Source organism: Meriones unguiculatus, chromosome 16, assembly GCF_030254825.1.
Source record: "Meriones unguiculatus strain TT.TT164.6M chromosome 16, Bangor_MerUng_6.1, whole genome shotgun sequence".
NCBI classification, from domain to species: domain Eukaryota; kingdom Metazoa; phylum Chordata; class Mammalia; order Rodentia; family Muridae; genus Meriones; species Meriones unguiculatus.
Window position 1 is genome coordinate 29,064,199 of NC_083363.1, and position 13,402 is coordinate 29,077,600.

General features: G+C 48.7%; 1 protein-coding gene, 1 long non-coding RNA gene and 1 pseudogene across 6 annotated transcripts in view; 2 read left to right on the forward strand and 1 right to left on the reverse strand.

The window, feature by feature from the left end:
- The first annotated feature begins 276 nt into the window (after positions 1-276).
- Positions 277-3,099, forward strand: LOC132648225 (uncharacterized). The gene is made up of 3 exons (XR_009586595.1): positions 277-595; positions 1,374-1,605; positions 1,929-3,099. It is a non-coding gene; the product is annotated as an uncharacterized LOC132648225 (long non-coding RNA).
- A 229-nt stretch (positions 3,100-3,328) lies between these two features.
- LOC132648260 (coiled-coil-helix-coiled-coil-helix domain-containing protein 10, mitochondrial-like) lies at positions 3,329-3,997 on the reverse strand (annotated as a pseudogene).
- Positions 3,998-11,731: 7,734 nt separating this feature from the next.
- Positions 11,732-13,402, forward strand: part of Znf318 (zinc finger protein 318) — a 50,212-nt gene continuing 48,541 nt past the window's right edge. For 3 of the 5 annotated variants that reach the window (XR_009586769.1, XR_009586768.1, XM_021640153.2), the window contains exon 1: positions 11,732-12,519. Coding sequence is in view for 2 of the 5 variants with exons in the window: in XM_021640153.2 (XP_021495828.1) it covers positions 12,031-12,519 (489 nt within the window). In the remaining 3 variants the exon portion in view is untranslated. The remainder of the gene's footprint in view (positions 12,520-13,402) is intronic. The other 2 variants (XM_060369544.1, XM_021640152.2) reach the window with 2 other exon arrangements.

Here is a 13,402-nt window from a genome sequence, read left to right on the forward strand (position 1 = left end):
ATAGTCTCCTAGTCCGGAGACGTTGGGTTCCCTGGTCTAGTCAGCCTTCAGGAGTCCTTCAGAACTGTCTCCTGGAGAGTTCCAGAACCTCCCGCGAAGGGTCGCCAGACTATGTTCCTGGGATGTGGAAGCTCCTGCTGCCTGGCACCACAGACGTCAGCAGAGACAAGAACTTAATCTTTGACTGTTCTTTGCTCAGAGAGCTGCTGGTCTTCACTGGCTTAGCCCTTCCAGAACCAAACTGCTTCCCACGGCACTTCAGCGACAGGCTCTGTAGGAAGGGGTCAATCATTCTGGAGCTCAGGCTGGCCCCTTTGGTTAAGCGGTTGTCGGTGTGTAGCCGGGGTTTCCGCTTCTTCCCTCGGGGCGTCCAGGCACCGATGCACACAGGTGCTGGACTCAAAGGAACCGAGCTTAGCTGGGAGGGTGGATCTTTAGGATCCGGATTTGGCAGTGAATGCCCCGGAAGAGACTGAGGTCTCCGATAAGGCTGTTCTGATGATGCTGTCGGTCCTGCTTCCTCCTACCCCTCGGAAAGTCCAGGCGCCAGAGCGCGAGGGCGCTGGACCCGAAGGAATGAAGCCTACCCGGTCTGGTGGGTACACACGATCTCAGTCGACGCAGTGAGTGCCTGGAAGGAGAAAGGCTTCTCTGAGATAGCCCTGTAAGGGTTTACATCCCTTTTAGCTCAGAGCTCTCTCTGCGACACAGAAACTTTTAGATGATATTCAGCGCAACAGCTTGCACACTTTATTCGGGGGTGAACAAGGGCTATATGAACCTTGGGGATGGGGAGAGGTTTTCAGGGTGGGCGTATATCATTGGCCGGGGCTGAGAAGCTGCGGGTGCTTCATTTGCATGGAGAGGAATTCCAGGCACTACTTTGAGAGTTTCAGAGGTAGGTGTGGTTGACAGCATGCCCCGGGGCATGCTGGCACAGAGCAGGGAGGGAGCGACCTGCCAGTTTCAAGATTGAGATTTTGGGGGGTTGGACACTTTTCAACTCCCCTCTAACTCCAGAACAATTTCCAGTGTCCCTGGTGGCACGGTCCATGTGTCCCACAGGTGGTCATTCACTTTTCTGAGATGAGTCAGTTTATAAATGCTACTTCTGTAAAATTATATGAGTGTTTTTTGTTTGTTTGTTTGGTTGGTTGGTTGGTTGTTTTGTTTTAGACAGGGTCTCATTATCCCTGCTTACCCTGTACTCACATAGTGAGTTACACTTACTCTGTAACTCACTACGTGGACCAGGCTGGCCTCAAATGCACAGAAACACACCTGCCTCTAGCTCTTAAGTGCAGGGACTGAAGGCAGGCACAACCATGCCTGGCACTGATGTGGGTGTTTTTTATTTTTGTGTTTTTGTGTAGCATTTTTTGTGAGAGACTGCCCTCCAAGCCAAACAACAGCCATCTTGAGAAGTTCAGCTGTGTTCATTGCAAAAGGATTATCTCTACTGGGCTCGTTGACTGTTTACACGACCACACAAGGGTGTGGGTCGGGGTCGGGAGACCCTCTGAGCAGCCAGTGGCTCCCTTCTACCTGCTGTATGCAACTCTACCTGAAGCGCTGGTGACCTCGAGGAGACATTATGATATATAGGTAGGGGAAGGCTAGGGAGAGGAGGCTCATCCCTCCTAGGCGAAGGCTTTCAGGGTGCTTACCATTTCAGGAGGAGTAGCACCCACACTCCTGTAGGAACCCAACCCCTCAATTATGCTCTATAAGGAAGCCCCCCCCCATAAACTCATTGGTTTCCCAGAGTGAACCTTCGCAGAATTGTGCCTTTGTTTGTCACTTGGACCCAGATAGGGGGGTAGCCGCTGTTTCTGTCTCCTCCTGGAAAGCAAGTTTAGCAACGAGTATATAATTCTCCTTTCACTGCATTTTCTTTTTTTCTTTCTTTTTTTCTGTTGTATTTACAGGGTCTCGCCCTGTAATCCACCTGCCCTCGTACTTGAGAGCCTTCTTCCTCAGCCTCCTGAGTGTTGGAATTACAGGTATTACAGAATTACACCATGCCCTGCTCCATGCCTCTCTCCCTCTCTTTCTGTCTTTCTTTCTTTTAGACGTGGTCTTTCATTAACCCTGGAGCTCATGAATTTGCCCAGACTGGCTGCATAGCTAGTCTTTGGTGATTTCTTGTCTCTGACTTCCCAGAATTACTGGGATGCACTGCCTTACTGGAGCTGTGGGTGCATGTGTGCATGTGCATGCGTGTATTTGGGGGGAGGTTTGTGTATCATAGGTCTACATGCCTTCATAGCAAGCACTTTACTAACCAAGGTATCTCCTCAGCCCCCATTAAATTTTCATAATGTTTTCTGACAAGCAGAAGTTAATTTTAATGAAGTGAAATATGTGACTATGTTCTTACTTGTATGCTACCGAGACGCCCCAGAAACCAGAGCCTGATTTGATTAGGGGCTCCAAGGTACAGGGATGAAGGCCACGGACAGAGAAAGAGTGGGGATCAACATGACGATGCTTCAAGTTAAACTACTTACTCATTCTGAGGACCATGATGTCACTAAACAAACTGTATATTAAGACAATCCCAGAGACATGAGCTAGGGCAGGAAATGGGGGGTATTAGTCACTAACTGTTGCTCTGATGTCAATCCAAAAGTTCATCCTGAGAAAGAGTTATCACTCTCACACTCCCCAGTTGGATATCTATGGGTTTATCTAATAAAGCAGCAGTTTTCTTTAGCCCCCCGCTAGTCTCCAAAATAATTGACACAGAGAGACTATGATTTATTTTACAAGCTTAAAGCACTGGAGCTGGGCAGATTTCAACCCTCTAAGTTATGCAGCTATTTCTCAGCTCCACAACCCATACATCATCCTTGCCGGGCTCAGTCGGCTCCATCGGGCCACGACCTCCTAGTACATCTTCTGTCTCTTCCTCCTCTCTCTCCTTGCCTCGCCGTCCCTCGACTCCAGCCTTTGAACCCCAAACTCTGCCTCCTTTTCTTCTGCCAAACCCCAAGCTTCAGCATTCTTTAATTAGCCAACTTTAAGTTAGGCAGAGCAAGGTTTACACAAGAAGGACAGGTCTAAGTGAGAATGTGCCTGGCTGGGAAGCAACCAGATCTTGGGGGCCAGTAATTAGCATTAGAATATACAGCAATATGATCTATGCATTTATACCCTGTGTGTGTCTGTGTGTGTGTGGTCTAAAGTAAACTCTTTAATGGAACATTGACGCCTCTTGTTAATCTATGGGGTGGAAATTACCCTCCTTACTTCCAGTCCCAGGAACAACCTCATCTTGGTCAGGCTATCGGTGAGGGATTAGGGTAAGAGCAGGTCCATGGCCTCTTCACGGTAGGGAGCTCAGACTGGGTTTATATTTGCTCTGCTTCAGGGCCTCCCTGAAGCCCAAGCATAGGGTTAGGTCCCTCTAAGTGGTTGATCCAGGAACTGCTTGATCTCCGAGGAACAAGGCCCCATCTGTGTGTGGGGGTGAGAGGCAGGATCGGCAGGGCCTGCTGGATGGCAGGCTGGGCAGGCTCTGACCTTCCTCCACTGAAGGCACTGGTCAGGATGCTACCCATATGTCGTACAGCTGAGCCCACAGCTGTGGAAATGAACGCCATCTGCGCCTGGCCGGCCCCAAGTAGCAAGAGCTGGGACAGCTGCTAAGGGTGGTGGGCGTACCAGAGGGTGGGCTGGGCATGGAGCTGTCTCTTCCCTGAGACATGACAGCAGTGAGACCAAGGAGGAACAGAGTAAGAAGCGTGGACCATAGAAGCTGCTCCGTGCAGAGAACTCACTCGCATTTACACTTTCAAAAACAGACAAATAAGGGCTGGTGAGATGGCACAAATGGGTAAAGAGGCTGCTCTGAAAGCCTGATGACCTGAGTTTGAGTCCCAGAATACATGTATCAGTGGAAAGAAAGATCTGACTCCATAAAGTTGTCCTCTGACCCCTACAAGCATGGTTTAGCATGCATACAACCTCTCACATACCAGACATGCAAAATCATAAAGAATTATGAAAATTATAGAAATGTGAGAACAGCTCCCATGAAAACAAAATAAACGAAGACAGACAAAGCTCTTTTTGAGTGGGAACTAAGGATTTAGTGGATTAAATCCACTCTGTTTATCAGGAAGGCAAATTTTTGACTTGTTTTTTATCAGCACCCAGGTGACACCAGGATATTGCCATTGCACACACTGAGCAAGGCGTGCGAGACTTGTCATTGCTGTGAAAATGTCTCAGGGAAAGCTTACAGAAGGCTGGTATTTCCAGCCAGCTGTCTGCTTGCTCTGTTGCTCTGGTGGTCTGCGACAAGATAGAGCCTCAGGGCAGTGAGGGTGGTGGTGTGGCAGGATACTTGATCGCACTGTGAGCCCCGAGATTGTGTGCTGGCAAAACCTGTTTCTAGTTGTGATCCGTCCCGCAAGTCTGTCGCCGGAGATCCTGAATGGGGGAGTGGGAATGAAAAAGGGGACAAGGGCTCAAGAAATGAAGACCAAGACAGTTTCTCTGATCAAAGTCTCCGTTTATTATTTTTAGTGTATCCTTTACATAGGCAGTGCAAAAGGAATGTAATTGCCTTTGGTGGGGTTACTAAGTGACTAGAAATCACAGGATGGCCCACCAAGCTGTGCTAATAATGGTTGTTTGGGAAGTTCCTCAGAAGTGTTACTTAGGAAGCCCTGAGGGAGAGGAGGATTTAAGGTATTACAGGAAGATGGTCTTATCAAAAGCCCCAGGTCAGCCAGGGATACTATTGTATCCTGGCAGTAGGCCGGTCAAGCCAGATGCCAAAATTCAGGGGGCAGCAAGGTGCCAGAAGGTCCCCAACATAGTTGTGGTGTGGCTCAGCCCTAGCACACACCTTTGATCCAGGAGCTAAATAAAGTCAACCATAGGTCAAGAGGCGAAGCAAGGAACCAGCTGACAAGGAGTGAATATAAGAAAACTCGGAAGAAGGGACATTGAGGTGAAGGGTATTTAATACAGCGTGGAGAAGGAGAAAGGGCTTTTTTCCTCCTAGGATATCAGTAAAGCAGGATGGTCAGCTGGGTGCTTTCTCTGCCTCTCTGAGCTAGCAGGTTTTTACCTCAGCATCTGGCTGCTAAGTCTTCATTGGTAAAATGGATCCTTTGGGATTTTGTTTAAAAACAGGGTAACAGATCAGAGTGCTTACCTTGTGGCAGCCAGGAGGAATAAGAGAGAAAAAGAACCAGGAGAGGAAAGGAGAGACTACGCAGTGGTCCAGCAACAGATACATCCTTCCAGGCAGTTCCCCCAGCGACTTCCTCCCGCTAGGCTCTGCCTCCCAAAAGGACCGTAATATTTTGAACTTATCAAGATAGCAACCCACTGGTTAGGTCAAAGACAGCATGATCCAACCACTTCCACTTCCCCAAAATCCATCCGCTGGAAACCAAGTTGCTAAAACGTGAGGCTTTTGGGGCCCGCTTCTTATCTGTTCCATCATAAGAGGAGCACCCAGGCTCAGTTCTCTAAAGACTGCCAATGTGTTTATCTTCCCACTCTCTTGGCGTCCACCTCTCAGTAAAGACATAGCCCCAAGCAGAAGGTTGGCAACTGTCTTGTTCATCTTGCACGTAGAGGCAGAGGGGTCCTTGATTGTAAACTGAAAATTTGGCTCAAGTCCTCCTGTTCCTAGGGGCCACTTACGTCTGCATTTCCTCATAGAGAGACACAGCACTGACAGCAACCCTTACTTCCCGATTCATTCTAGAGACCAGGAAGGTAGCAGCTTCAGTATGTTCATAATAAGGGAAAGAGAATCACGTCTCAGGATCTATCAGTCTGCTCAGGCTATGTCTAGTTTGTGTATATATTTTGTGGCTGTGAAAAGATACCTGACGTAAACCACACTCAAGAGAGTGAAGGTTTATTTAGGCTTATGGAGTCAGTCTTCATTGACTCTGAGGTGGAATATAACAGCCTTGGGAACAGGTGGTCGAGGCTACTCATGGCAGACAGGAAACAGAGAGAGATAGAGACGCCTGACGTCAGGTGTAACCATCAGAGTCCAGTGTTCAACATTATAAAGATGGAAACTTCAAGAGCAGGCCCCTAGGAGCCCATTTCTTCCTAACATTTCCATCACCTCTCAGAATAGCATCATCACCTGGGACTAAGCTTTCACCACATGAACCTACAGGGAACAGCTCATATTGAAATCAGAACATTCAATCCCTAATTCCCAAAGGTTTACAGAGATTTCATAATACTGTATTTAGTCCCAAAGTGATCCAAATCTTAACAGTTCCAAGATTGTTCAAGGAGCTGGAGAGATGGCTCAGCACTTAAGACCACTGGCTGCTCTTTCAGAGGAGCCGAGTTTGATTCCCAGCACCCAACATGGCTTGCTTACAATCATCTGTAACTGCAATTCCAAGGGATCTGATGCCCTCTTCTGCCTCCATGGGTACCAGGTACACACTTGGCGTTCAGCTACTCATGCAGGCGAAACACCCTATGTTGTTCAAAAGTCCATATTAAAAGCCAATTTTTAGCTGTGAGCCCCTGAAAAAGAGAAAAAAAAAAGTATGCTTCTATTATAAATGGCAGAGAGTGAACATTCTCATTCCAAAAGGGAGGAATAGCAAGGAAAGACTGGATCAAAACCCAGCAGGGTAAACACCAGGTTTCTTAGCTTTTCGTTCAGCAACAGGGCATATGATACCATGAATAGGAGCTCCACAGGGCTTGGGCAGCCCTGACCCTGTGGCCTTGCCTTTTGTAGCCCATGTGACATCTTTCTACAGCTGGCTCCACTTACTGTCACCGACTGCTTTGGCTTTCCTTGGAAGGAGCTCCGTGTTTCTGGCATCTCTAACATCTAGGGCCACGGATGAGGCTTACTCTTTACTTGAACATTGCTGTCTCAGAGGCGGCCTCCAAGGGCTTACGCCTTCCAGATATTATTTGCTTTCTCAGATTTCCTCTAGAGCTTGAGTGAAAACCTCTGCAACCCTACAAGCCTCACATTCTTTGTGCCTGTGAAACTAGTAGCACGTGGAAGGTTTCAAGAGCTTGGTTCAAGCAGAAGCCAGGCCCCTCAAGTGTGAACACATTGGCCTCCCTGAGCATTTGAGTGTGGTGACACATGTCCCAGGAAAACAACTTCTTAGGCATCTCTGTATAGACAAGGTGTCCTGAAGGTACCTTTTTCTCTAAGGAAAAGTCTTTCAATGACTTTACTCTTTCTTACTATCAAGTTGGTAATGGGGTGAGGTCTGGACAAGTCTTGAGATTCCTTGGACGTGTTTCCTACCATCTGATGCAGAGGCAGAAAGATCAGGGGTCCATGCATCTTCACTACACAATGAGTTTGAAGCCAACCAGAGCTAAGTGAGACCCTGTCTCCTAATCACAGACAGTTATTTCTCATAGTTGTAGGGGCTGAGAGGCCCATCATCAAGGTGTCAGCAGCTCAGCACCTCATAAAGGCTACGTTTCTCATTTGTGGTTGGCTCTCTTCTCTGTGACCTCACATGGCCGAGAAAAGGGCTTCCATGTCTTTTTCTCTTTTTTTAAATTTAATTTTATTTTTATTAATTAAAGTTTATTCACTTTGTAGCCCAGCTGTAGCTCCTCTGTCATCCCCTCCCAATCCCACCCTCCCTCCCTCTTCTTCTCCTATGCCCCTCCCCAAGTCCACTGATGAGGAAGGTCCTCCTCCCCTTCCTTCTGACCCTAGTCTATCAGGTCTCATCAGGACTGGCTTCATTGTCTTCTTCTGTGGACTGGTAAGGCTGCTCCCCCCTCAGGCAGAGGTGATCAAAGAGCCAGACCCTGAGTTCATGTCAGAGACAGTCCCTGTTCCCATTACTAGGGAACCCTCTTAGACACTGAGCTGCCATGGGCTACATCTGAGCATGGGTTCTAGATTATCTTGATGCATGGTCCTTGTTTGGAGTATCAGTCTCACTAAAGACCCCTATGCCCAGATTTTTTTATTCTGTTGCTCTCCTTGTGAAGCTCCTGTCCCTTCCAGTTCTTTCTATCTTCTTCTTCTTATCTCATCCTGAGTGAGGTATCCCAGAAGTAGAAAGACACATATGGTATATACTCACTTATAAGTGGATATTAGACATATAATATAGGATAATCATACTAAAATCTATACACTTAAAGAAGCTAATCAAGAAAGAGGATCCTGGGTAAGATGCTTAATCTTCATTCAGAAAGGCAAACAGGACAGACATTGGAAGAGGGAGAAAACAGGGAACAGGACAGGAGCCTACCACAGAGGGCCTCTGAAAGACTCTATCCAGCAGGGTATCAAAGCAGATGCTGAGACTCATAGCCAAACTTTGGGCAGAGTGCAGGATTTTTTTTTTTTTCTCTTCTTAAAAGGCACAATCACATTGAGAGAGCCCTGCTTCACCATTTCCTCTAACCCTAATTATCATCACATTAGGGATGGGAGTTTCAGCAGATGAACTGGGCCCACGGCATGTGAAGGCTTTTAGCCATTTTCATCAAAAGTCCAGTAAGAATTTATTGAACTGATGACACACATCAGTTGAAAGAGGTTTTTAGTTAGATTCTTCCTATTGTCTTTGGCCTTTCAGCAAAGGTCTCAAAGGCTGCACAGTTCTGTAAGGATTATTTATATTTTGGTAGGACTTTTCTTTCTTTCTTTCTTTCTTTCTTTCTTTCTTTCTTTCTTTCTTTCTTTCATTTATTTATTATTTATTCAGTGTTCTGTCTGCATATGTGCCTGTACGGCAGAAGGGTGCACCAGATCTCGTTATAGATGGTTAATTGAACTCAGGACCTTTGGAAAAACAGCCAGTGAGTGCTCTGAGCCAACTCTCCAGCCCCTTGGTGGGGCTTTTCTATTCATCTGCTCTAGCTCCCAAATAAATGAGACAGAGACTTATAAGATTTATTGATAAGCTTCAGGCACCATAACCGGGCAGATATTATACTAATCCTCTATGCTACTTTTGTTAGTTCCCAGCCATGCCCCCTCCCACCCAATTGCTTGCCATTGGTCCTGCCTGGGCTGTTTCTGCCCCATCAGGTCAGTTCTTAATCTCCACATCTTTTCTCCACTTCTTTTTTCCTTCTTCTCTATCTCTCTCATGGTCCCTACTTGAGACCCAAGACAATGTAAGTCCCTATTCCTATTTCTCTCTCATCCAGCTATAGGCTGTGTTGCTTTTTCTTTTTTTTTTTTTTAAACCAGTCAGAGATAATTGGGGAGCAAAGTTCACACAATATTGATCAATATATGTGAAAATGCCCTCGTCCTGACTACAACTAGATCTCAGGGTCCAGGAATCAGCGTTTGAATACACAGAGCACCAGACCAACCCCCAGTACATTTCCTCTCCCACCATTTCACTAAGAGAAGAAGTGTCCACATTGACAAAGTCTAGCCCACTCCCTAATTTTACCAGGTGTCAAGGCTGGAGCTGTTATCCAAAATGAAGTTTAAAGGTTTGTTTGGTTTTGAGACTGAGACTCTGGAAGACTATGAGGATGTCATTACAAAGCCTGCTCTCCCAGGAGTGTGCCTCCTGCCTGGTAGAGGCTTTGTGACCCTGGGCTGGGCATTCCCACTATTGTAATGACACTACTCACAATACTGAAAAATGAAAGTGAATGGCTCTGCAAAGACTTTCATTCAAGACACAGAAACAGTTCTGCACAGGACAGGCATGAAGGGCAAGGAGGAGAGATTTTCTGACTATATACTATAGAAACTTGCCCCTTTGATTATAAAATACTTTAAAAAGACAGAGGAGGCAATGTTAATACTAGAAGAGCAAACCCTGATTTAAAATGTACCAATTCTGGCCAGGCAGTGGTGGCACACGTCTTTAATCCCAGCACTCAGAAAGCAGAGGCAGGCAGCTCTCTGAGTTCAAGGTCAGCCTAGTCTACAGAGTGAGTTCCAGGACAGCCAAGGCTATACAGAAAAACCCTGTCTCAAAAAATAAAAACAAAACAAAATAAACCCAAAGACAAAAAAAAAATGTTCATTCTGATTTTAAAAACTGTATTCCATATCTGTGTTCCCAGCATCTATGACATAGAAGCAGGAGAATCAAGAGTTCAAGGTCGTCCTCTGATATATACCAAGTATGAGACAGGCCTCAGGTAACTAAGACCCTAATACACACAATAAGCATTCTAATACACACAATAAGCATTGACTTCAAGTAACTAACTAGTCATAGCGATTTCCGTTTTCTCACCTTTACTTAAATTCTGTGGGCTTGTAAATAACTAATTACATGAACAGTGTGATAAAGACAGTGTTGGGCTGACTTTTTCATTAAAATAACTTGTGTATTTAAAAAATATTATCAATTTTATGAGATAAAATAAATGGGAATCCAGCTGGTAAGCTTTTTATACTGAGGCCAGGTGGGAGGCAGAGGCAGGCAGATCTCTATGAGTTCAAGACCAGCTTTATCTACATAGAAAATTCCAGACCAGCTAAGGCTGCTAGTGAGACCCTGTCTCAAAAAGAGAAAACTGGAAAATAAAGAAGCAAAATTTTGTTGTGAAATATGAAGCATATGGCATTTATAAATGTAAATTGGTTATATTTTAAAAGTAATTTTAAAACAAATTAGCAAATAGTAATATTTTACAATTTAAGTTCTTTGCTCTGCCTTTGTTTTGAAATCAGAAATCTGATTTTTGGTTTTGGTTTTGGTTTGTTTGTTTGAGTCAGGGTTTCTCTGTGTAGTCCTGGCTGTCCTGGAACTCTACAGACTAGGCTGGCCTTGAACTCAGAGATTTGCTTGCTTCTGCCCCTGAATGTTAGGATTAAAAGACAGGTGCCACCACCGCCCAGCTCAGAAATCTGATTTTTACACAAATTTCAGATTTGTGTTTAGCTGGTGAAGCTATTGTTTTGGGTCAACTTACTTCCTTATTATTATTTTTTTATGTGTATGGATGTTTTGCCTGCATGAATGCCTGCGCACCCTCTGGATGCTTAGTGTCCAGAGAAGGGTGGGATCCTCTGGAACTGGGGTCCCACCTGGTTGTGAGCCCCCACGTAGGTGCGGGGAAAAAGCTCCTGGACCATCTATCCAGCCCCTATTTTCCTATGTTTTGGCTGACCCTTATTTTGTCATCTTTGTCTTCATCACAACTTTACCGCAGTGCTTGGTCAAAACTTGTGGAAATTTTACTGATGTCTTGCTTTTTGTTTGTTTGTTTGTTTTTCTTCCAGATAGGGTCTCTCTGTGTAACATCGCTGGCTGTCCTCGAACTCACAGGGATCCTCCTGCCTCTGCCTCCAGAATGCTGGGATTAAACACATGCGCCGTCACGCCTGGTTTACTGCTATCTGCTCAAGTTTCACTTTGACCTCCTCTCACTTTCTCATCCTCAATTTAAACCTCTATAAATTATAAATAATCGGGCAGTACGGGGGAAGGACTTCAGTGGGTGCTCTTTGTTGGGGTTCCTAGCCTCTGACAGGGCTTAAGGGGGGGGTGTCATTTGTATCCCCACCATAATCATGTATGATAAATTAGGTGAGAGGAAGAGGGCAGGAAAACCACAGACACGCTCCAGCAGTCTGGGAACCAACCTCGAGATACAGACCTGGGCCACACACACTGACCCTCCCACTCATCCTGTTCTTCGGCCCCGCCCACCGCGCCAGGCCTCTCCGCGTCACGTGGTTACCGGGCGGGCGGGGGGGGAGTGGGCGGCTCGCCGGCCGCCATCTTGCTGGCCGAGAGGCGGGGCCTGTGCGCCTCAGGGCGCGCGTCCCCGGTCCTCCCGCGGCTCCCGCGCTCCTCCCCAGTCTCCCCGGCTCGCGCGGCCGCTCTCGGCGTCCGGCCGCTGGGCGCCCGGGCGGGCGGGGGCTGCGGGGGGTGTGTCGGCGCGTTCCCGCGCCCTCCAACCGCTTGCCGCCCGGGGCGCCCTCGGCCTGGCCTTGGGGGCGGGGCGGCCGGCGGGGAGGGGGCTGCTCCGTCCGCGAGGGCGGCGCGCTGCGGGGTCGGCGGCGGCGGCGGCTGCAGCCTCGGCGGCGCGCTCCCGGCAGCCATGTACCGCAGCGGCTCCCGCTCCTCCGTCTCTTCGCACCGGCCGAAAGACGGCGGCGGGAGCGGTTCGCGCTCCGGCCGCTCCGCCGGCTCCTCCTCAGGCCCGGCGCGCCGCCCCTCGCCACCGCCGCCGCCCTCTTGCTCGTCGCTGCGGCTCCCCTCCCGCCGCCACCGCTCGCCCTCCGGCCACCGCAGCCGGCGGGCCTCGCCGTCCCCGCCTCGGGGCCGTCGCGGCTCCCGCTCCCCGCCCCGCGGCCACCGGGCCTCGCCGTCTCCTCCTCGCGGCCGGCGGGCCTCGCCGTCCCCTCAGCGGGGTCGTCGCGGCTCCCCGTCCCCGCCGCGCGCCCGTCGCGGCTCCCCGTCGCCGCCGCGGAGCCGGCGACTCTACCCGCCGGGCCTGGCTGGCTTCCGAGGCAGCATTCGAGGCGAGTCCCGCGCCGACTTCGCCCGGGACGGCCGCGGAGACCATCCAGGCGACGGCGGCAGTCGGGTAATCCCACCCTTCGCCCGGGTCGCCCCTCGGTCCCCAGCCCCCGGGCCTTCACGCCGCCGTCCGAATGGCCAAGCGTACCCCGCTCCCTGACAGCCCTGGGCGCCTCCTTTCCACAATAACGGACTCGGGACCCGCTCGGTCACTGGGTTGGAACAGAAAGTCCGGTTTCTTGGGAAGAGGCTTTCGCTCTTGTCGTGTGGAGAAGTTGACCAAGGCGAGGGGAATTCATCCACACTTTGTGGCGCCTTGGGTGTTTTTTTTCCCCCCCTTGGGTTTGATGAGTTTCATTCCCTTAAGGCCCGAGTTTAGAAAAGCGTCCGGAATGCCTGGTGGCGAGGTAGGAGAGCTTGAACCAAAGCAGTCTGGATGCTTTATCTGTCACGGAGTCGCAGTTGGATCTGTTGCTCTGAAGAAGGTGTGCACAAGCAATTATTGTGATTGCTGCCACCAGCTAGCGGTGTAGCAGCAGCTACCCGCAGTCTGAAAGCGCTCACAGTCCCCTTGAGGTAAAGCGGACGAGTGTTACTCCTTATCGCACAGCTGAGGAAACAGCTCAGAGAGGTTTCAGTAACTTGATCAAGGTGACACAGCTACAAGTGATGGGGCTGTGGCTTAGTACATGCTTGAGTCCCAAAGCCCGCGATTTTCAATGTTAAAGTGTGCCGTCAGAAGAACAGAGTGAGAGGTTGATTTATAGTGGTGGTGGGTAGAGCGGAGGTAGTGCAGGGCTTGCAAAAGTGTGAAATGTGACGTGGATCCTTAGCATCCTCTTTTTTTAAGTATTGATGTGATGTTGACCTGTCAGGTAACACTACAGTTCTAGTAGAGTCTCCAGCTCGTGTTTTGGATTTTTTTTTTTTTTTGTTTTCAGAGCATCTAT